Here is a 25,110-nt window from a genome sequence, read left to right on the forward strand (position 1 = left end):
AAAGCTTATTAGGGCCTAGCATACTCGAAGTAATTTCTTGGAGCCATAATCTACAATTCAGATAGTTGTCAGTACAAAGACACTGAAGACTGATCTCTCTTCTCGGGTCTCTAAAGATTGGAAATAGTGAAAAAATATCCAGTTCTTTATATGTAACAACTAACAAAAGTATTTTAACTGACTACATTTTGCTCAAAGTGATTAAGGACAAAAAAATAGGAATTCTTGTTGCTTTATTATTTGATAAACTGCTAGTAAGCTCCCATTAGAAGATCTTTAACATTATACCAAGTTGTCTTGGTCTTCTGATCATATATACACACACACATATATATATGCATCTTTTTTTCAAGTAAAGAAATGTTTAACAGATGTAAACTATTTATTGAATATTTGCCACCAAATATTGTTAAATACATTATCTTGCAGCATATCGCTTTCAAGTTAAAATGTCAGAAACAAACACCAATATTTACATTTCTTGTAAGGAATGTTATATAATGACACATTAAGGCGTAAATTCTTTTGGCTTATAATTCTTAAAAGAATGATAATAGCAAAAGTGATGCAAAATCTTCAGTGTGAGGTTATGATTAAGCTACATTTTACAAAAATACGGTGTAAGATGGCGATAATCCCATTCAACATCCTGGATTAGACCCCTCAGGAGGGCTGGTAATTTATACAGTCAGACTTTAAATTTACAGATAAGTGCAGTTTAATACTGCCACTGAGAAGTACATCTCTGAACATATACAGCTTCAGGCCACAGTTTTGAAGGTCTGAAGTATCAAGTTGGTTTGATGAATTAGCCGGTTGGCACTTATGAACACATTTATTGCCCTGTTTAAAAAGAGAAAGAACAATCATTAATTTCATTCCCCAAACTCACTATTTTAAACTAAAATATTTACAGTTAGTGTCATATTAATGGTAGCATTAAAATAAAAGAGGGGAAAGGCAAGTTAGTTCTGAGCATTCCAGTTTAGAATTTAATAATGTCTTAGGGTTATAACTATAGTGTCTGGGAATCACTGCCCCCTGGTGGTTCTGACTGGTTATATGGTTGCTACCCCAACAACCATTTACAGGACAGACAAATCACTGAGCAAAGAGGAAGATTCAGATTGGTCTTCAGCTGTGATTCCATGTACAAAATAAAATACAATTTTTAAAAATTCTGTTAACAAAATAAAGTCTGACATGATCAAATGATGATTCGGACGAAGTCTCCAGTTGACATGATCTGCTAAAGCATGCATGATACTAAACCTCAAGATCTATAGTGGCACTGTAATATGTGGCATCAATGGGCATGATAAAGAAATATTAACTACTTCTAATCTTACCCACCCTAATTTATCTAATTTAAAACCCTGTGATTTAGTACTGGACCCAACGAATACAAAAGCATGATGTTAACAAACACAGACCCTGTATGGGTTTGTGCTAGGTCATCTGCAAATATTTTATGTGGTGTAGCTTGTTTTTGTGGGACTCCCAACGATGGGGTGGGGGTGTCTCTGAAACTTTTGCCTTTACATCAGACTCTTTTCCTCCTTCTGAGTTGTCATGTCCAGCCATGATATGAGAGTTTGTCCCAGTTTTCTGTATCTTGTTAGGCTATGTTTGTTTGGTAGATATCCCCTGGGAGACCAGAAAACTCCAGCACTCTTGTACTCATACTCTCTCTCTCACTCTCCCCCTTTGGAAAGGAAACAGAGGAGTAGTTGATCTGAAGGAGAGGGAAGGTTGAGGGAGGGACCAGAAAGTGCAAGAAGGGGAAACTGTGAGCAGGATATTATATATATGAGGAGGGGAAGAAGCTAATTTGTGTGCCAGGATGTTCTGTGAGGTCCCCCACTGTGTAGCCTTATCAGTCTCTCTGTACCAGGGCTGAAGGTTGGATTTTTCACATAGGAGGGGTTAGGAATAACCCAGTTGAGTCAATGAGAATTTGTCTCCCTAGTCCAAGATGTCTTCAAAGACCTTGCTCCTCTAACAATTTTCCATTTGGAATAAGCATATTTAAACAAAACAAAAGCCTATTTAAAGCTAAGGAGGTCAGAAATATAGTATCAAGCTTGAATAATCCATATACTAAAATTTTAGATTAGTGAAATATCATTTCCTTTTAACTTTCATTATATTTGACTAGTTAAAATTAGTATACCTTTTTGCAAATTTTACCTTTGGTTATTTGGACTTAGTTTATTAAACTATGCCATAGAACATCATTTTCCTAGACTACTTGAATTTGCACATGGAACATAAAACTATTAATGTAACTATCTTTAATTTGTAATACAAATGAAAATACTTATTTCTCTGAACATTAAAATTGACTGTACAATTTTTATACCAATGTTCTTTTAAGGTATCTTAGAATAATATCGTAAGTGTGTGGTTTTACTTTACATAAGATCTTAAAACTTCAAGAATGTTTGCTGGTTGGAATATTTTCTAGCTTTATATATTACTTCTTTTTCAATATAATTTCTAGTATCTTAACTGAAGTACAGTCAACAATCCACATGAAGCCATAATGCAGATGTCATAACCCATAAGATCTGTTTAAATACTGAGCACATACACAAAACACAATCCCTAGATCTACACAGGCCTCTACAGAAAGTTTTCTATAAATTTAAAACTAATGTTCACTTACGACTTTCATATAGTTTTCTTAAATACTCATTTGCCTTTGTCTTCCTTCACTCAGGGTGTCCTATCTCTAGTCTTCTCTTATGTAGCTACTTTATCTTCCCTTTAGCACAGTGCTAGCCTGAGAGCACCCCAAGGCCACCTGCTTACATTTAGGCAATGTTCCTAGGCAATCAGGTAGAAATCTTCCAAAGTGGAACTGTGGCAATGAACATTTATAAACTGACCGAGGATGGCTTTAATATGGAGAAAGGATTGAGAATTATTGTTATTAAGCTCTAAACTCTACATACTACTTTTTCCACGGATTGGCAGCTTTGACAGCACCTGAACAACCTTTAAAATTATACAATTATTGAACCCCAACTTAGAGCTATTCCATTAGATGCTACTAAAGTTTAAGAAGAAATATTTTGGGTTGGTACAAAGTAGTAAGTTAAGACTGGCTTAATGGACCGAAGGAAAGGCCATCCAGAGACTGCTCCACCTGAGGATCCATCCCATATGCCGACACCAAACCCAGACACTATTGCTAATGCCAAGGAGTCATGCTCACAGGAGCCTGATACAGTTGTCTGCTGAGAGGCTCTGCCAGAGCATGACAAATACAGAGGTAGATGCTCACAGCCAACCACTGAACTGAGCATGGGGTCCCCAATGGAGGAGTAAGGGGAAGGACTGAAAGAGCTGAAGGGGTTTGCAACACCATAGGTAGAACAACAATATCAACCTAACAGACCCTTCCCATAGCTCTCAAGGTCTAAATCACCAACTAAAGAGTACACATGGAGGGACCCATGGCTCCAGCTGCATATGTAGCAGAGGATGGCCTTATCTGGCATCAATGGGAGGGGAGCCCCTTGGTCCTGTGGAGGCTTGATGCCCCAGTGTAGGGGAATGCTAGGGTGGTGTGGCAAGAGTGGGTGGGTGGGTGGCTAAGTATCCTCATAGAAGCAGGGGGGAAGGGGGATGGGATAGGGAGGTTGCAGGGGGGAGACAAAGAAGGGGAATAACATTTGAAATGTGAATAACAACAACAAAAAAGGGCTGACTTCATATCTCTAAATGTTTAAAAAAAACCCACCAAAAAAAAAAAACCAAAACAAAACAAGAAAACAAATATACAAACAAACTGCATTCAGGTAGTTTGTTCAGTTTAAAGTTTAGCATCTGGTCCTTTTCAAAAAGTTTCAAAATCCTTAAAGTAGGTTTCAGTTGTGGTTAGAACAGTAACCACTCTCCAATCTGCTGCCTTTGTTGAATAAGATGACTATTAAGGATGGAAGACAGAACTCAACAGCCACTGATTTTATGTTTTAATTTCTTTTTTTTTTAAAGATTTATTCATTTATTATATATAAGTACACTGTAGCTGTCTTCAGACACACCAGAAGAGGGCATCAGATCTCTTTACAGATGGTTGTGAGCCACCATGTGGTCGCTGGGAATTGAACTCAGGACCTCTGAAAGAGCAGATCTGAGCCATCTCTCCAGCCCTTATGTTTTAATTTCTATGTTCAATTTTCTCTTTTAGCTCCTTTCACTAAGTGGGTGTTTGGAATTAAACTGTGGATGAGAGGCTAGGCTGTGAGAGCCTTTACCCATGGAGACCTCTTACTGGCTCAATTTCAAGAGCCTACAAAAACATTCATTTAATTATAGTAGAAAAGTATTAATGACCATACTTACTTGCCATCTTTAAAATATGTCTTCAGAGTGTCACTGAAACTTTTGGAGTATTTTACAAATTCTTTCTTTTGGTGTTCAAGTGCCTATATTTACAGAAAGAAAAATAAGCTAAGTCAGAAGAAGAGCACAGAAGGCTAAGTCAAAGGGCAAAGACGGCAATGAATATGGGATGGATTTATACTCCGTAAGTCTGTGAAGTGTTTACTCACATAACCACACATCCACATCTGAGGACAAATGCAATGAGACAAATTCCAATACCCTCACCCTTCAGTCCACAGGCCATAAAACAACTGTATGCAAGCCCATATCTATGGTACCAACAACAAGCAACTTACCCTGCGGTTCTGGTATTGATATTTTTTAAAGACATTATTCACTGTATCAAGTAGTTCTTTTATTGCACTAGCTATATCCCTGTTTGAAAAGAAATAACACAATATTTAAAATCAGCTACATTGCAAGAAATATGTATGTATAATTATGAATCATGCTATACCACTTCACTTCCCCCACTGTTATGTATGCCTGTATGTCAGAAACTTTCATAGATTATCTATCCCGGCTCTGCCTGAGGGCTGGGATTAAAGGTATGCACCACATGGCTGGCTATTCATCTACATCTCTATCTATAGCCATTATCTTTTTGTTTTTGAGACAAGATATCAAGTAACCAGGGTAGCTTTGAACTCTACATGTAAACAAAAACTGTGAACTTCTATGATCCTCTTGGATTCATATCCAGAGTGAAATCATTCCCAGTGCACTGTTAGGAATTAAATCCTACTCTTTACACATGCAAGGCACACTCTCTACCAACGCCAGACTATCCATTTACATACTTAATTTTCTCAGTTCATGAAGTACTTCAGCTCATTCTGGAGTAGTAACACCATTTTTTCCAAACATGATGAATATACACCATCTCTTACATGCAAAGCACTGATATTAGGGTAGAACATAAAACGTTCCCTAGTGGAGTAGAATTATTTTCACACAGAAATAACACCTAGCCATTTACCACCACTGCTCCTTATTTAATAGTTGCAGCCTAAATCATGGAAGAGCCTCTCTATTTTCAAACAACTTCAATATTTTGCTTTGATGTGAAGGGCATAGTCCATCATATTTAGTAAAATTGTGTCACTGAACCTTGCTGTATTTTTGAGAAAAATTATACTTGTAACCAATATAAAATGTTAAATCTTCATATGAAAGAAAGTTTCACTAAATCTACAATGGAGCTAACTAAAATAAAGAAGGTAACAGTGATCACATAGATATGTAAATGTAACATCATTTTTTAAGCGTATTTTAGTATTCTACAAAAAATAATTATTAACTTGTTGCCATGGCTAGTGAGAAAGAGATTATAACAGAAATGGCTGGACAGAGCAGGTCAAGTGAGAGCTCAGAAAGAGACTGCTTAACTTATCTGGCAAGAAAAGCAAGTCAGGAAGAAGAGAAAGGGCTTTGCTTTTGAGAACTGGGAATCTGAAAGGCGAGCATGATGACAGCTGCTGAATCACAGTCTCTAGCGAGGCTTTCCTCAGACAGCAAATCACAGAGCCATCACAAATACCAAAATATCGGCACAAAGCTAGGGTAATCAGGTGAGTGACTACAGAGCCTGGTTTTAGCTGCACTTAACAGGAAGGAAAGGGTATCCATCATCCTTGTCTTTCAACTTCAAGAAGCCCAGAGCAAAGCAAGGTACCTCTCAGTTAGAAGAAAAGAAAATTGTTCATGGCCCAGGGATAGAACAGCTTTAGCAAAGCCACAGCAGGACCCAGGGCTAGACAAAAGCCTAGTAACTTGCTGCTGGGGCCAGGAACTTAGCTGCTAGAACAGCATCAGGCTAGGAGCCTAACGGCCTGGACAAGCTATGTTCTACAGAATAAGCTGGGAGGAAGAACAGGACAGCTCTGTCTCACTGTTAGGTCTAAGTCCACAGTGAGGAAAAGCAAGCACCTAGAGACACTGAGGCCCTGTATGAGAGAGAGAGAGAGAGAGAGAGAGAGAGAGAGAGAGAGAGAGAGAGAGAGAGAGAGAGAGCGAGCTTCAAACAGCCTAGGACCAGCTCTGTTATTGGGCAGAGGTCTGTACATTTGCAGCTCATGGTTATGCTACCTGACGAGACTTATGCAGATCTCTGGGGCTAAGGTTTAGGTACAACTCAGATCTCTGGGGCTAAGGTTTAGGTACAACTCAACTTTGCATTATTAATTTGTGGCTCCCTCCTCCACCCAAGTAGCATAGCTATAATTAGGTCTAAGCTCATAATGGGATTCCAGCACTGTCCCAGCATCTAACTAGTTTGGCTTGCAACACTGCTGGCTACCACAAAAGGTGAGGTATACCTGGGACTTACGCATAACAAAACCTGGTATGAGTTCTCAACTTAAAGCCAGATGCTTGATGCTGAGCAGTTTCCCAGGTGATGGTGTCAGCAGAGCTTCCTGAACAGCTCTAAATAACCTAGGAACATGAACCCTCCTCTATTAGACTTCTAATCTAGAAGCATCACTGATACCTAGTATTTTCTCGGATTATATGTATACTGAAAACCAGGAGACTTTGCAAGAAAGGGTCTTGGTTCTAATTTTCCAATACAGTGGTCTTCATTGCCCAGGGGCTTGGAGCATGACAGAGATTAGTGGTATGGTGGTCACAGCTACAAGACAGTACTCGAGTACTGCTCCATGCAATGACTCTGTCTGAAGCCAAAGACAACCCTGTAAAAAGTCAGACCTTAGGCCAGGTACTGTGAAAAAGGCCTTCACCCTATGTGGGCCACAGAGAAAGGCTTGAGCATAAGAGAATCTTCTCTCTTTAATTTCTGAGCAATAAATCTTAACAATGTACCAATGAACAAAATTACTACTAAATTCTCCTTTATTCCAACCTCCCAATAAATTCTAAGAAACAAGATTACCCCAACACCAGATAACAACATAAAACACTGTAGCAAAATAAAACAGATTAAAAAATGGACAAGAAACTCAAACAGACATTTTTAAAAACATCAGTGTCTAACTAATGACACTAAAAGTAGGTGATAAGACAATACTGCTAAGTAACAAAGAAACACAAATCAAAAGCATAATAAGCCATCATTTCAGCCACAGTGATAGCAACACAAAGTAAGGAATGTTGGCAAGGCTGCAGAGAAAAGCAGAGCCACAAACACTGAGGGTGGGAGTGTAAATTATCAGCATGTTATGTGGACAACAGTACTAGTCATTTCACTGCTTGGGTACACATCTAACACGATGAAATAAGTCTATCAAATAGATGTTCTACACTCCCATGTTCACCAGAGCTGTTCACAAAATAGTCAAAAAATAGTAAACAAGTCTGGTGTTCATCAACTGCTGGATGAATGGAAAAACCCAGTACAGATATACTGGATACTATTCAACAGTGAAAAACAATGAAATCCTGTAATCTATGATAATATGAATGGAATAAGACACTATTGTTAGATGAAATAACTCATAGAGAAAAAACAACACCATATAATTTCACTTGGAAGGAGAGTCTAAAGATGTTGATTTGATAACAGTTGAAAGTAAATGGTTGTGAGGAGAGGCTGGGAAGAGTGGAGGAAGGAGTACAGGGAAAGTATGATCATTGAATACTAAGTCACAGTTAGACAGGAACAAATTATGGCGTGGTACTGCATAGTAAGTAGAGTGACTATACATAACAATTACATGCCAATTTTTAAAAAACGACCTAGGATTTTTAAGTTTACACAAGGCAAACATGTGTTAGACATCACATGGCTCCCACTGATACATATAACCTTTGTATTCCTGGCTATCTATTACAATACAATTAAGAGTCTACACAAGTATGGATGAGCCACATTTTCAATCCTCTGCTATTTGGGAATGTGCAGCTAAGCCTGCTACTAGAAGATCAGGCAAATCACGGCGACTTACCCAGCTGCTGAAAAATGTTCTTGAAAAACATCCTGAAATAACTTACATTGAATAAATTATCCATAGATAGACAGTATAACATTGTTTACAGCACCAAGGTTTGCACTAGGGACATTGAATTATATTAGTAATCACCTGAGAATTAGCAAATTACCTAAGAACATAACAGCACAAAGGAATACTTAGCCAGTGAACCAGATAAAGAATTGAGATACAATAACTCTTTTAGATATAAATAATTTACAGCAGATGAAATCTGTGATAACTGACAGCAATATTTATATTCCCATAAAATTTGGTACAGTAGGTCATACTGGCTTAAAAGTAGCAAAATATGGGAAAGTAGGATTACTAATTTAAATATGAAAAAGTATGATTTGTTAAAAAAACTAAATTGTAGCCATCTGCACTATTCATACTCGATTGACTTCTCTTTTCCCAAATAATGTGAACATCCAAAAACATAAGACAAATGAATCCTGAAATGTATACAAAATACATTTCCACTGCCGTTACTCTATTAGTGCATTCAAAAAGTAGAAGTAAAATTGCAACGCCTAAGCCTTTGTTAAAAACTACAGGCAAACTCTCAAGGGATTGATTGATCAGGACCTTAACTGCTCATAATGTGACTTGCACTCTATTTCCTAGAAACCACAGCAGGTTAAAGAGACTTCCTAATGTAGTGGTTCTTAATCTTTCTAACACGTTCCTCGTGTTAAGTGAACCCCAACCATAAAATTATATTGTTGCTACTTCATACCTATAATTTTACTACTGTTATGAACCCTAATGTAAATATGTGATATGTGGAATATCTAATATGTGACCCCAAAGAGGTCCTGACGAACAGATTGAGAAACACTGCCTTGGAGGGCAGAAACTATCATGAGGATGCCATTTCTGGTGCTATCCTTTCTGCCTTGGTGTACACTGTAATACTCCTCTCTAGTCTACTGACATTCAATAGAAGATATCATTATCACATTTCATTCAAATAGCAGAAGCCTGTCTGCACATGATTAGATCAACATCAATATAGGAATGGAACATAGCAGAGAATGCTGCCCTATACCCTTAGGAATATAACTTACTTTTATTTGTGGCTCATTCTCTTCATCTTTCAGGGAAATAATTATTAATACTATATCATTAACATATTAATACAAAGAAGTGCTTATGCTGCAACATAATCTTGTTTCTTTCCTTATCATTCAAAACATATGCTCCAAACATTTAACAGAGCATTTTGTAGTGAATGTCAAAGAGGATATTCCTGAGCACAAAACTGGCACTTACTTCATGTGGTTTCTTTTTATGGTTTCAAGGTAACACACAATTTAGCCTATGCCACATAACCATGCTAATAAAACTATGCTTCCCAGAAACCTTTACCTATGGCTTCCCCGAAGCACTACATTAATTGCAGATACAATTATTCCAGCTTGTGCTGCTTTCTAGCTATGAGGCTGAAGAGAATTACCACAGACACTTAGCTAGAAAGTATTTCCATCATTCACTAGTACAACCCTCAAAGGTGTTAGGTTGGTGATTTTGTCAACCTGACACAAGCTAGGGTCTTCTGAGAAGAGGACACCTCAGTTGAGAAAATGTATCCATGACATTGGCTATAGTGAACCTGGGGGGAATTTTCGGTTTGAAGCCTGATGTGTGGGAGGAATTACTCCTGGGGAGGTAGTCATGAAGTGTGTAACAGTGATCATGAGCCAGCTGGTAAACAGCACTCCTCCATGGCCTCTACTTCAGTTCTTGCCTCCAGAATTCTGCCTTGGCTTTTCTCAATAGGCTGTGAGTTATTTGGCTCAGTCTGACACCCAGCTCTCTAGAACTCACTACTCCTTTGCTGCCCAGCTTCTTAGCCCTTGTTACTTAACCTATAATCCAAAAGCAAGGATTTAGAGGTTCAACTTGGTAAATATCAAAAAACTCCATTCACATCTATATATTCATTTATTCCGATGATTTATGCCACTTTTGAAAGGAAAGCAACATTGGAACTTTCTGGCTACCAACATAGTGCCTACATTTGCTTTTGTCTGAAATATACAGGTTATTTACAGAATTTGTATATATACTGTCTTAGCATTTTATTGCTTTAAAAGGACATAATACTAAGGTCACAAAGGCAAACTTTTAGTTGGGGCTGACTTACAGTTTCAGAAGTTCAGTCTAATACCATCACGGTGGGAAGCATGGCATTATGTAGGCAGACTTGGTGCTGGAGGACCCAAGAATTCTACATCTTGATCTGAACACAGGCAGGAGACTAGTCTTCTGCAGGCGCCCAGGAAGAGGCTGTCTTTCCACACTGGGTAGAGCTTGAGCATTCAGACCTCATTGCCAACCCCCACAGGGACGATCTTTCTCCAAGGCCTTGACTACTCTAACAAGGCTACAGCTCCTAAAAGTGCCATTCCTCATGGGCCAAACACTCAAAGAATGAGTCTACGGGAGCCAGACCTTTCAAATTTCCACATAAAGTTTAATTTATATGGTTTAAGTTATTTGATTCATTATTGACAATTAAACATTCTAAAATGTCAGGATACTCTGAGGCCATTATGTCCAAAGTCCATGGCATTCAAAATTTCAGGTTTTATTACAACTTAATATTTTAATAAAATTCCTATCAAAATAAACAGAATTAATGATTGTTTTTAAATAAATCAAAGTAAAAACCTCACTTACTTGATTGTCTGCAGAAACCTCACTCTGTCATTGATCTCGTCTGGAATCTTACTGAGAATCTGTTTAAGTGCCCGTGCCTTTTCATTTAGGTCCTGGAATTCTGGCTCTGGTCGTTCAATCATGTACTCTGATAAAACAGAAACACAATAAAAATGTCATGTGACTCCGACAAATTCAATCTAACAACTCCCAATGCAGACTAAAGGAAGGATAGAGTGGGAAGACAGTCATTTAGTCCGAAAACAGAAACAAAGTTCAACTTGGTCAGGTGTAAAAATAAATAAATAATTTCTAAAGTAAAACAGAGTAAGACTACATATCTTTGAGATATATGAGGAAATGTAATACAATCTTAAATAATCCACCCATCCATTGATTTAAAGAAAGGAGGCTCCTTAACTCATGAGTCCTGATGTTCTGTATTGATGTCCCATGAGATCTTAAATAATGACACTCATAAAGAAGAAGTAGGTCATTTACATATTTGTAAAAAGGAAAGGGGAATTCAGAAACTTAAAACCCCTATAGTGTGGAATGTAGTACAGCCTACTTTATTAAGCTTCCTTTAGTATTGAATATGTGATGGGCAATAATATTAAAACTCCTACAGTACTGAATCTACTATAGTGTAGAATATTTTATGGTTCATCATACTAAAACCACATCGTGTTGAACATACTTTGGCTCATATTAAAATGTCTACAATGTGAAATATACTGTAGTTCATTATATTATAATCACAAACTTCCTACAATTTTCAGTATATTCTTAAAATTTCATTTGAAAACAAAGGCCAATACAAGCTCAACATATAGGCTGGGCTCCTAAAATGGCTTTTAAAAAGAAGTCTCAGTCAGACTTGGTAGATAAAAAGGCTTCTTACTACCAGGCTCACTGTCTAGTAGGAAGCTCATCAACTTAAAAACGGCTCACTTCTTTCAAATGCTACACAGAATATTTCTCAGAACTTTCAGTGAATTTGAAATTTGTCGATCCCTATATTAATGGGCAAAAAGATAAAAGTGTGTTGTATCAACAAATATGTCACTTAACTAAATTTGACAAATACAGAAAAGTTAAAGAGTCTGCTTGTTTCCTTTTACAGATAATGTCCACTACCATCACAAGAAGCATGAAGGAAGGGGGACAACTGGTAATGATCTGAAGGAAGTGCTTCTCAAGAATGGAGAAACTAAACACAAGTCTTCGTTCTGGTACCTTCTACGTCATCAGCTGCCATACGAAGAAGGGACTCAGTGAAGTTAACTTCTACACTTTTTTTCTCTAAGATTTTCATAATGATGTCTTGTGTGAGGCCTGGATTTTCCTTTTCAGCCTGCAAGAAAAACATGTAATGAGTCAACTGTCTGGTTCGAGATCTCTGGCTTCTGTGACAGAGGGATATACTGTGAGAAACACTGCTTCCACAATGAGATGCTTCCCATGCTTTGTTTTTTGTTTGTCTGTTTCTTTATTTTGGAGGGAGGTTTCAAGGACAAGGGGCAGATACAAGGGGATGGATGGGAAGATGAGTGGGACTGGCATACATGATGCAAAATTCATAAAGAATTAATAAAAAGGTAAAAAATCCTTACACTTCTCATGTTTTCCTATAAAAAATATCTCTAGTTTTGAAATACAGAAATGTGATCAGCATTTTAAAGCTAAAACTTAATTGTTAAGAATTTATTTACTTATAAGAACAGAAAGCATCGGTGACACGGTGCCACTAAGGGCACCATCAGCTTTGCTCAGCTTATACGTCAGAAGCTTTTATCATGTGCAAAGTCACAGACACACCGAGCATTCCTTGCCTTTCTATTATGTCTTCTCTCAGTCAACCAACAATGACAAAATCTCTTTATGATAGATTGCTCTTATCATGAATACACTGAGACATTTTAGCATATATAATATTTCATCTTAGATGGGCAATAATAACTCATCAAATGTTTTTGGAATATGTGCTGTATTAGAATTAAATACCAGGAAAAGCTAAATAAAACACTAGGGTAGCTTTTGCACTTTTAAGTAAAATTGATTTATTCACTTACCTACTTTTCATAGAATAATTTCCATTTCTCATTTTAGCTTTATAGCAAGAAATTTTGTTCAATGGTTTTTAAATTATCACTCATTGAAATTTGATTTTTTATTTACTGTTACTGGGATGTGTATGTGTGTGTGTGTGTGTGTGCGCGCGCGCGCGTTGCTTGGCCATAGGCAAGTACCCATGTACAAGTATAAGTGATAGGACAGCTCCGGGGAGTCACTTTTCTTCTCCCACTTTGCATGGGCTCGGGGAATTGAATTTTGCACATCAGGTTTGCTTGACAATTGCATTTCTGCATGGAGCCTTCCCAGCAGCCCTCTAGAGTACCCTGGAAAGCTACCGACAGAGCACGATAGATAATGTGGAGCATTATAAATAAATGCACATCTCTTAGGGCCCTAGAATCTAGCCATGCCAAGATTGAATATAAAGGCAAGTTTTGTACTTCCACTTTCACAGTAATTTAGTCTATTCCATTACTTAAATTTTTTTAATCAAATTGAAATTGTGTCTCCTTAAGGATGCCTGCCAATTAAATCTATATAACAGTTTTTCTTTTATCCTAATAATCATGTAGAAGCATAATTTCTAATCTTGATCCAATGACACTCATTCAGCTTCCTGAGTTTCAAACACAATTAACCTCTCTGACTCTGGAGCTCCATCCTAATGTCACCGAGGTTACAGTTTTCTTGTGTTCATCACTTTCTTAAAACACTCTTGAGATCTCAAGTAGGAAAACCTTAGAGGTTATGAACTGAAGTGGGGAAAGGCACAAAATATACACATGGGATGGATCACTGTTCTTGCAGCATCTAAATTCTGTTTCGTCAAGGTAACCCTCAAAAGAAAAATGATTCAAATTTGGTTAAATGAGCTATTATAGTCTTAGTTTCCTGAACTGCCAAAAATTATACTAGATGCTTATTTCATAACAGTTGTTTATCTTCCTTGTCCAAGTAGCATTAAGTCCACCTACATAATGAATTATCTTGGGGGCATGGTGTTTACAGGAAATAGCTGCAGAGAAACAGCTTGCTAATTAAGTTAAAGTGCTGAAAGAATTAAATCTAAGTCTGCACACAAAGTTTTTAATACTAGTTTGATTTGGCACAGCAAAAGGTCAGCAGTGGAAAATGCAGAAGTCTCACAGAGGCCCTGAGCTTTCCCAGTTCTCAGAGCTGAGAGCCAAATGCAGTTTATTCCGTAGTTTAGGTAGTACAAATATCTTAGGGAAGTGGTATATCCTAATAACAGAGTTATCCCAAAACTTTGTACACAACAAAATAGACAATATTTTATCTATTGCTATGTACTAATTAATGGGATGTTTGCACTTCCTGAGCACTGTAGTTTCTCAAACACCGGACTTAGATTGGCACCACCATTCTCATTTCCCCCTGCACATTGATTTTTTTTTTTTTCCTTTTTCTGGTACTTGCTTTTAGTAGTTCCTCAAAGACAGGCCATCATTTCAAAGAATGCAGATCAATCTAGTATGTTGAAATCACAAACTACTTCTAAAGAAGTTCACAATGTAAACAGATGTTAGTTTCACAGTACTCATTTTTCTAAAACACTTTACACAACCCACTAGGTTTGCAGGGCAGCTGGGCACAACTGTTGGAAATTATGTCTTGGTGCAGTGGTTTTCTCAACCTTCTTAGTGCTGCAACCATTTAATATAGTTCCTCATGTTGCATAAAAATAATTTTTTTGCTATTTCATAACTGTAATTTTTCAACTGTTATGAATTGTAGTATTAATATAGTCTTAGGTGATCCCTGTGAAGGATCAAGTCCTGGCTAAATATTCAAAAATTCAAATTCAATCAATACATTTGAAACCTCTGCTCTTAGATCAGAGACGCTATCTGCTCTTGATAAATCTGAACCTGGAACTTGATGGGTACTCAATCTTTGTAAAGACTCTAATGAAAGAGAAAAACAGACCACAGTGTAAAAGCATAGTTTCATAGATTACCAATGTAGGAGACAGCACACCATGTCGGCAGCTGACAAGAAGGTCAAGCAAGGTAAATGCTAATCAAGCAAAATGGATATGTTAATAAAAATCGTGATATATTTTTATTTTGAGAAGATTATTCTCTTTTTCTGAAAATAAAAACAGGCAATTTGATATGATGTGACTAAAAAATACTGTATAATACAACTGGGAATACGGATATAAAAAAGTAGTTCACTAATTTTTTTGTCATTTCAAAAAGAAAAATTTTTTAATGAGTACACAGTTGCTGCCCTCCGACACACCAGAAGAGGGCATCGGATCCCATTACAGATGGCCGTGAGCCACCATGTGGTTGCTGGGAATTGAACTCAGGACCTCTGGAGAGCAGTCAGTGCTCTTAACCGCCGAGCCATCTCCCCAGCTCCAAAAAGAACGTTTTTAAAGTTTATTTTCATTACTTTAATTATGTGGTTGCAGGTAAGTAAGTGTGAGTACCTGAGTAGGCTAGAGGCAGAGTTTCCTAGAGCTGCAGGTATAAAAGGTCAGGAGCCTCCTGCTGTGGCGCCTGGAGCTGATTTTAGGTCCCCTAGAACCTTTGACCTCTCTCTCCAGTTTCTCAAACTCACCTTTCCTGCATAGTTTTCTTCAGTTTTATTTGAGATCTAACTAGCTTTAACAGTCAACAATAAATCGCTGCTTAATATGAGGTCCATGTTCCCCTTAAATAATCTTCACCATTTTTGGAAGTAAGAAATATTGTTGTGAACTTGAAGCAGAATAGTAGATGCCTATAGTTTCCAGTACTTGGGAGGGCTGAGACCAGGCTCATTGGAAGGTCGAAGATCAAGGCTAGACTTGTGTAACTTTAAGACTTTAGCTCAGCAGTAAATAAACAAATAAAGTAAAACAACACTAAAATATGAGTGCTGTGGATAATAAATGTAATGTATCCATGGGAAACCCAGATATGCAGATCTGTCTTGGTCATACAACTGTATTTTTGTTACAGTGTCATAAAAAAATTTCTCAAGGATACATTGTTTCACTAGTGTTTTGTATATCACTAAAGCAACAGCTACTAAAAATTTAAACTTATTCTTAATTTAAACATTAACACATTTTGACTTCAAAATAAGATATTTTAGTTGATGAGGATTTCTAAGTAAATAAAAATTAATTTGGGGGGGCACATAACATTTTAAAACAATATGCTCAATACTCTCTAGAGTATGGCTAAACAACAGAAATATACCGAGAACAAATATGAAATCAAGTAAACACTTAATTTTTCTCTAGAGGTTGTGTATAAAGAAACTGTTTTTATAGTGTATAAGAAATGAATTCTTACTACTAAGCTACTAATTCTTACTACTTCTGCTAATTTTAAAATGATGTCATCACCAAACCTGTGTACATTTTATCCTCAGAACAGGTCTGTTTGAACAAGTCATATTTCCGAGGGTTCAACATGTCACCAGTAATGATCAACTCAACAGCTCAGGTCTAAGGACAAGGAAGAAATGCACTGAAATGTCGTAACTACATTCTCAAAGAAACCTTAGCTAGCCTGCAACATATGAGGGAGACTTTTATATCTCATCATTAAGCTGTATGAAGTATAATGAATTTACATTTTAAAAACAAGAAGTAATAGAAAAAAGAATGTTAAAAACACAAGTCTAAGAGTGATCATTTGAAACACCATTTGCTGTTGTTTGCCTTTAATAAGTATTCAGAGCTTTATATAATAGACCAAACCATAAGAAATGTCTAAGTAATCTAAAACCAGCAACAATCACAGTATGTACATTTACACATAACAGTTTAATAAACGTTAAGAAGTTATTGTGCCTCACCTTAATGAAAGCGGCTCTCAGAGTCTGAGCTGCAGACAAATTTACTCGTTCTAGCTATAATGAGAAGTTTAAAGTTATGATTAGTATAAGTGCTCTTGGGAGAAAACATTTCTGATATTTTGTTCTCTAGTAATGATAAATCTATCATCTTTAAGGAAAAATGTTTCAATAGTTATAAGCCAGAATTCTACAAAAAGTTAAAATTCTTACTCAAACCTGTAAAAAACAATTTTTTTAAAAATAAGATGTACTTTACCTGAAAGATTTACGATACAGAATACATGATATAAACATTGATAAAGAATTCTAAGTTCTAAGAGAAATAATACACACATCAACTTGAATTCCTGAAATTAATGAGGATTAAGGATAAGCTCTGATTCAGGAAACATGTATTTGGATTCTGTTCATATTTACTTTTTAATTACTCTAACTTCTCAGTCAAGGATCAAGCTTGTCTTTTTTTTTCTCCAATCAGCAAAAAAACAAACAAAACAAAACAAAACAAAAACCCCTCAAACTGAAGCCTCGGTCATCTGAACTTCAGTGCTGTTTCCCTCTGTCCTCCCCACTCCTCTAGCAGTAAGTAAACAAACTGTAGGTGCTGTAGGGATAGCTGAGCAGATAAGAGCACCCTTCTCTTGAGAGGATACTGCTTCAATTACCAGCACCCACAAGATGACTCATACCTATCTGTAACTGTAGCTCCAGGGACTTAATACTTCATTCTGGCCTCTGCAAGGAACTGCACACACACAGTGCACTTCCATACATGCAGCACTCAAAACACTCATACACGTAAAAGTACAATTTTTTAAAAGGTTAAATGTAATGACTTAAATTTTATATGCGAGGCTACTAAAGCCAACTTACTTTAACAGAAAATTATACAATAGATGCAATTAAAGTGAATTATGTTTGAAGAAACAAACAGCACAGTTCATCAGATTTCAGGTAAGTATCAAAGTTGGGCTAGACAGATAGGATAGGATGAATATTTACATACTGACTGCCCACATTCTTCTTTGGGTTTCCACCCTCTGCTTCCCTTTGATCAGCTAAAGGTCTGAGTCAAACATGTTCCTTCTAACACTGGCATTACCAAATGACTCAGTATCAGCCTCACTGAAATGCAAATAAAAGACCAGACAGCAAGTGAAGAGCTGGTACAAAAGTATCCAAGATAGTGCTTTCTAGACTACACTTGAATATTTCTGTCTTACTAAGAAAGTAGCCACAGGAAGGTCAGTCAGACAAGTATCAGGAAATCAGAAGTCTGTAAATTGTGAAGTACTTCAGCAGAGCTCTGTTGGGAGTAATTTTGGAATATACTGTCCACCACATATCTGCAATGAACTTAATATTTTCCTTACTCATCTGGCTTCCAATGCCCAAGAATAGCCAGGCACACAGGTCCAGACATATTTACAGAGAACTTACCATCTCAATGAACTCATCAAAATTGTTCTCAAATCTCTATAGGTTTATACTGCACTTAGGCAGCAAAGATATTTAGCTACCCTATAAAATTATGCCTGTCAGTTGTGATTAAGATTTAATAAAACTGTTCACCATATCATCTCTCTCCTGACAGAAGGTTCATTCTGACAAAAGCAGCCATTTCACCAAGCATCAACCAAGTGCTTGTAGAGTGTTTGTCTACAGAATAGTCTCTACTCTTCACAATACACCTGCTGCGATCGTAGTTTTCATACAGAAATTTTAGTTAATACAAATTTCCAACTTAGTCGGGACAGCTTAGCTCTGCAGCCTGTATACAAGCAGCCTTCATCACTTTGCACACTGAGGTTGCATAAGAATTAATGAACTCCTGAGTTCTACCATGTGTAAGAATCAATGTTGAAAGATTATTCAGTCCTCACTAAGCTCAACTTAGTAGCTCTGTGAAAAGCTGAAAGGCTGGCGTGTTATCAGCTTACTTTTAGGAGACTAAACTGATTTTAAAGTAGCCTGGCTTCTAGAACCTATCTTTCCAAGTTCTACAACTTAATTTCTTCAGAGTTGGTGACCCTTGAGTGACACACAATTTCATGTCAATCTAAAACAGAACAAAAAAATTGCATTTCATCCCAATACTTAATAAAGAGTGGGACCATGTGAACCGTTGGGGTTACAGTTTTTGGCTAGAGTATGAAAATAAAGAACCCTGGTCTGTTTCAAAATTATTACATTACTAGCAACTGGTAGCATATACATAACATGTTTGTTCTAATGAGGGAAGACAATTATAGCTACATGTTGCACCACCAGGCATCAAAACAAGAATTGGCATTGCTTGGGTCTTAGCCTCATTTCAAGTCACTACCAAAAGGAAGGGGAAAATCCAAAGGAGAGAAAAGAGTGCTTATGGTATGTCCACTATGAGGCGAAGGAGCAGTGCCTGCTGAAGGATCCCTAAGAAACTCAAATCAGCCTCACACTCTACAACAACAGCTCCATCTGCTACAACTTTGAGGACAGATTTTGAGCACTTATTATTATCAACTGTACTTGCCAAATTTACAGTCAGGATCACTAATAAATACATTTTAAATTCAAATGTAATTCCAGTTCTTCATAGCTCACTTATGCAGTGATGCCTTTCGGAGCATCAGTCATTCCCATAGTTCTCAACATCACTTGAGTTCTCAAACCCATGATTCAGTAGAAAGAAAAGAAAAAAGAAATCAATCCAACCTTTGCTCATATTTTCAACAGTCTTGAATAAATTCTTGTAAAAGTTTTTTTTCTAAAGATCTGAAGAATTAGGTAAATGAGTTCTAAATTGCATACAAAACTTCTGACCTCCTCAACAGAAGACAAGATTAGGTTCTCCCATGGTGATACCATACTAACGCTTCCTCCTACTTGATCCTACTTCTTCAACTAAACTGGGCCATATCACAACACTAAAATCTCAATGTGTATTTTGTAAGAATATGGTGAATCAGGTTGAAAAGTTGGTATGTTAGCTGCCACAAAAAGGAAAATGCCATAACGTATGCTCTATACAGAAAAAGCTGTGTTCCTATCAGAGTAGCTCTTGTGTTTTTCATGATATGACAAAGCAGGTAAGAAGGTCACCTAAGCAGTATAGAAAGCATCTGCTAAAACACTGTTGGAAAGCATGCAAACACTCTATGCTGACCACAACTTTGTCAAAAATATTGGGTAAGATCTCCATAATTATATCACCATATGCCTAGTATTATTCCAAATACATTTCATTATATTATCTAATATATTTTCTCTAGTTGTTAAATAAGGTATTATTTATTCCAATTTTAGTAATCAGGAAATTGAGGCAAAAGTATGTCTTTTGGCATTATAGCACTAATTCACACCCCAAACTGACCATGTCAGAATAAAGAGACTTCAGGCAAAAAAAAACCACCTACTCATTGTTGAGGACTTCTGTTTAGTTTGTCTGAACTCTTCCCCTTCCAACAGAGGAGAAATGGGAAGTAAACAAATTAAGCTGCAACAGTTCTCAGGCTGTATTTGTTTGCTAGAACTACATATCAGCAAAACCTGGCAGAAGTAGCTGACTGAGAAGTTTCTGAATAGAAAATCTTTTATTGAGAATTATATTGGGCTAATTTATTGATTAGCAAATTTTGGCAGCCTAAAATTCCTATTTAATCACAAAATGTTATTTCATAAAATATGGCAAAAAAATGCTTCATAAAATGTATTCTATTTTAAAATATGTCCCTCCACACAGACATGGCTTATTTTTCCCAGAAGAAAAAAAAAATTCCTTCTTTTCTCCATTTACAAAGAAATCAGTTAAGAGAGAACAGGAGAACCTGACCGTAGGCCTGGCCTGAGGTTTAGAGAAAGCAAGTTTTCCATTATACAGAAGAAGGACTACTTCACAGTATGTTCACAATGTGTACAGTACACCTGGACTCTGGACGCTGGCAGCTGGCTGAACAATAATTGTGTTCTTTCTCAGATACCTTGCAGCTGCTTTACTAAGTACAATCAGACCCAGAGTGTCATAAATAAGTGGTCTGTAACCTTGAGGAAAATTTCTAACTAAAATTTCTAACATAAAGCTTGTCCCTCTAGACAAATAATACCTAGACTACAGCTACTACAAATAGAATGTTAAGGGATAATGAGTAGACTTCCTAATGCCTTTGATTTACTATAGGGAAGATCTGGAGAATTGCAGCTATTTTCAGTATCCCTAATGTAGTACTATTTCCTGAAAGATTAATTTGAGACTATTTTATTCATTTCCTCATTCATTCATTTATTCATTCGTTCATTATTTTAGTTATTTACATTTCAAATGTTATTTCCCTTCCCAGTTTCCTCTCCACAAAACTCCCATCCCATCCCCCTTTCCTCCTTCCTCTTTACCTCTATGAGAGTGTTCATCCACCCACCCACCCATTCCCATCTCACCACTCTAGGTTCCCCCTATGAGGCATCAAGTCTCCAAAGGATCCCTGGCCTCCCCTCCCTCTGACTTATGCCACATAAGGCCATCCTATGCTACATTATGTAGCTGGAGCCATGGATCCCTTCAGGTGTACTCTTTGGTTGGTGGTTTAGTCTCTGGGTGCTCTGGGGGATCATTAGTTGATATTCTTCTTCCTATGGGACTCCCCTTCAGCTCCTTCAGTCCTTCCCCTAGCTCTTCCATTGGGGTTCCTCAGCACAGTCTGATGGCTGGCTGGGAGCATCTGCATCTGTATTGGTCAGCTACTGGCAGAGTCTCTCAGAGGACAGCCAGACCAGGCTCCTATCAGTAAGACACTATTGGCATCAGCAAGTGTCTGGGTTTGGTGTCTAAATATGGGATGGATTCCTAGGTGGGGCAGTCTTTGGATGGCCTTTCCTTCAGTCTCTGCTCAACTCTTTTTCCCTGCATTTCCTTTAGATAGGAGCAATTCTCCATTAAAAATTTTGAGATGGATGGGTAGCTCTATTCCTCAACTGGAGGCTGTGCCCATTTATTGGGATGGTCTCTACAAGTTCTGTGTCCCTTTGTTGGGTATTTTGGTTGTCATCTCCTTTGGTTTCTGGGAGTCTTTTACTTCCCTGGTCTCGGGGGCTTTCTAATAGCTACTCCCAGTTTCCAACCACATAATGCTACATATTTCTATTCAATTCTCTGACCCTCTGAACTTCTCTCCTGTCTCTTCCCATGCTAGATTCTGCCTCCCCCTTCTCTCTCAGTCCCAGCCCCCCATCCCTCAATCATCCTGCCCCCTGCCCCTGCCTCAATGCAGGACTGAAGCACATCCTGGCCTTCCCTCTTCTTAATCTTCAGATGGTCTGTGGGATTATATCAGGGATATAATGAGCTTTTGGGCTAATACTGCCTTATCAATGAGTATATACTATATGTGCTCTTTTGTGTCTGAGCTATATAACTAGGATATTTCTCTTATGAAATATAAGAAATATTTACATATGAGTAAAATAATTTTTCATCAATGAGTAAATTTTTATCAATATTAATCCCAAACCCCTCATTTTCACAGCAAAGTCAAGATGCAAATAGTTAGCATTCATATACAGAAATAAGTTGAGCCATGTTCCTAGCCTTCTCATTTCTTTTTACTAACTGGAAGGTAAAACTGATGATATGTAAATGAATTTTCCTCCTCTCAAATCAAGAGTTAACATACCAGACTAATCTGAAAATTTCTAACACACTGTGCTGTGGCATTAAGCTGGATACACAGACCTGAGAAGACAGAGTACCTGTGGGTGAAATTATGAAAATGACTTTTGGAATATGTAAGAAGTTCAAACCCTAACTACTGCAAACCTAGCTAGTTATCTAATCTAGGACCAGTCTCCTTGTCTAACTCCCGGCACAAAGTTAATTATGTGACTTTAAATAGCTCTGTTTCCTAGTGGATTCTTGAGAACAGGTAGGTATGTTCCCTGTTTTCTCTTATACTTATGGCCGAGCAGAGTACTAAGCAAATAAACACTTGGTATTTACTCAGAAGTGCTTCCTTCTAATAATAGCTACTTGCAATGAAGTATCATAACAAAAAGGTGGATCTAATTATCAGCTTGTTGAGAGCTGCCTCAGATAAGACTACCACAGGGACAAGTTTTACAAGAGAGATTTTTCTCCTTGGTAAGAAAACATTCTTGAATTTTCTAACCTTGTATAGTTAGGTTTGGTCATAACATCAAATTCTTAAAAATAGTGTGCATGAATGTCCTGTGCAGGGCTTTTTTTTTTTTTTTTTTTTTTTTTGTAAAGGTTACATTAAGTAATTAGATTCCGTTGAAAACAAGACTTCACAACATAATTCATTTTTTTTCCCCTTCTGGACATGACAAAACAAGACTTCACACCTTATCTCATTTTTCACCCTTTAATTCATGATGGACTTTTGCTAGTTGTTGTGAATACTAAGTAGATTGTGACATGTTAAAACAAAAGATGAATTTCTGATGTACTGACTCATATTACTAGCCTTAAATCCACTGCCTCCAGAACCTTTTATGTAACGGCAACGACTCTGAACCTGACAGTATTTTATAATGACTGAAATTCTAATATATGCATGGTATGTCAGAAAGGATAAAGGAATCACTCTCTAATGACTCTAAGATTTAGGTTCATAAAGTATATCAAGTGCATCAACTCCAATAATGTGAGGGAAAATGGATTTGAGTCTAAAAATAACACTAAAAATGCACTGGCAGTTTTGTAAGGGCTGCTAGCTATCTTAGCAACAATAAGATTGGTGGTTTAAAAAATAATTTTGTCATGCAGCAAAAAAGAATCATTACATTTATTTTTTTATTTTTCTGGGCAAAGTCACTGACTTTAGAGACAGGACACACACACACCCATAAACGTTAATCTTATGTTAGTAGAGTAATCTCACTGTTCAAGGTCTTCATTCACGATTAGAGAAGAGGAACCAATTAACCAGTAAGGGACTTACAGATCTCTGCAAATAATAGTATTTTAATTTAATTCAAAAATACACTTGTGTGAACTACCATGACTTCTTCAGACATAATATAACAGCATCTTTCAGAAATTAATTGTTAAACAATTTTGCCATTATGACCTTTGTGTCTGCCATTCTGGCTACCTCCAATCTACTCTTATTTGTCTCTTTGGATTCATACATGTCTCATTTAGTGAGGCCTTTTCTGAACCCTAGAATACAGACTATCTATTTCTCTCTTTTTTTATTCCTTGATACTACTTACTAGAAATGTTCAACTTAGAAACTTGTAGGTACTACATCTCTCTCCCACTAAGATAACACATCTATTATTATTATTTCTATAATCATATGGCTAGATGGGACCCAACAGCCAACACCAGGGGGTTAGTCCATACAGATGTCTGTCATGTGGAAGAACTGTGGCAGGTGCTAGGGAAGTGCAGATCTCCATGTGCGCTCACCTCGTTAAACACAGGGTACATGACTGCGTAGAGAGGCATGGAAACCATGGACGCGGCCTCAGCTTCAGTCTTCATCTCTTCCATTGTCATCCTCAGTCACAGGCCAGCGAGAGCAGGAAAAGCAACGCTAGAATGCAGAGGAAGCGTCATTCACTGCCCAATTTCTCCCCTTCTGTATGTGTATACGATAAAGAATGGGGCACAAAAAAGAACAGCAACCTGGTGGAAGGAAAGGAGCAGAAGTAATTCATACTAAAGGGAAACAACAAAATTCTAGAACTTTCTTTTCAAAATTAGAGAACTGCTACGTACCCAGAAACTACTTTGACACCACATTTTCCATTTGAAAACTACCCTAGTCAGTGAGATTATTTTCTTCTTCTTTTAGACCAAAGGAAAACCTCATTTTAACCTGGCTAAGTCCTATTTCCAAAGCAGTGTATCTAAAACCTACTTCATGTGCATGTAGTGAGTTTCCTATAAAACACCAGGAAAAATTATGTATTCAACTGGATGATGTACAGTCATTAAGTCTATCAACAAGAGGCATGATTATTTTCATGAATGACTCATGTGAAATAATAACAAGGAAATACGGAGCAGTAAATTAAAAGGGAAAAACAAAGAAGTGGTGAGTGGTTTTTAACGCTTTTTATTCTACTTGTTCACTGATATTTTTAGCACATGAAAATAACAAAAACAGCAGCACCAGAGATTTAATGCAAATGTTAACATTGATAAAATAATTTGAAATGCAACTTGTATGGGAGATAGCAGTTCACTGTACTGTCAGTGAATTCTGATGTCTAGAACTCT

The 25,110-nt window shown here is 37.1% G+C and overlaps 1 protein-coding gene across 2 annotated transcripts in view; it reads right to left on the reverse strand.

Moving 5' to 3' along the window:
• Positions 1-216: 216 nt before the first annotated feature.
• Pdcd10 (programmed cell death 10) overlaps positions 217-25,110 on the reverse strand; it is a 42,175-nt gene continuing 17,281 nt past the window's right edge. Inside the window, exons 2-8 of one of the 2 annotated variants that reach the window (XM_006232501.5) lie at positions 24,295-24,421; positions 16,887-16,940; positions 12,228-12,345; positions 11,010-11,136; positions 4,692-4,770; positions 4,354-4,436; positions 217-843 (exon numbers count right to left, since the gene is read on the reverse strand). In XM_006232501.5, the coding sequence (XP_006232563.1) occupies positions 762-843; positions 4,354-4,436; positions 4,692-4,770; positions 11,010-11,136; positions 12,228-12,345; positions 16,887-16,940; positions 24,295-24,384 (633 nt within the window). In that variant the 5' untranslated portion in view covers positions 24,385-24,421 and the 3' untranslated portion in view covers positions 217-761. Of the gene's footprint in view, positions 844-4,353; positions 4,437-4,691; positions 4,771-11,009; positions 11,137-12,227; positions 12,346-16,886; positions 16,941-24,294; positions 24,514-25,110 lie in introns of both variants that reach the window. The other variant, NM_001009542.3, reaches the window with a different exon arrangement.

The sequence above is a fragment of the Rattus norvegicus genome, chromosome 2 (assembly GCF_036323735.1).
Source record: "Rattus norvegicus strain BN/NHsdMcwi chromosome 2, GRCr8, whole genome shotgun sequence".
NCBI classification, from domain to species: Eukaryota; Metazoa; Chordata; class Mammalia; order Rodentia; family Muridae; genus Rattus; species Rattus norvegicus.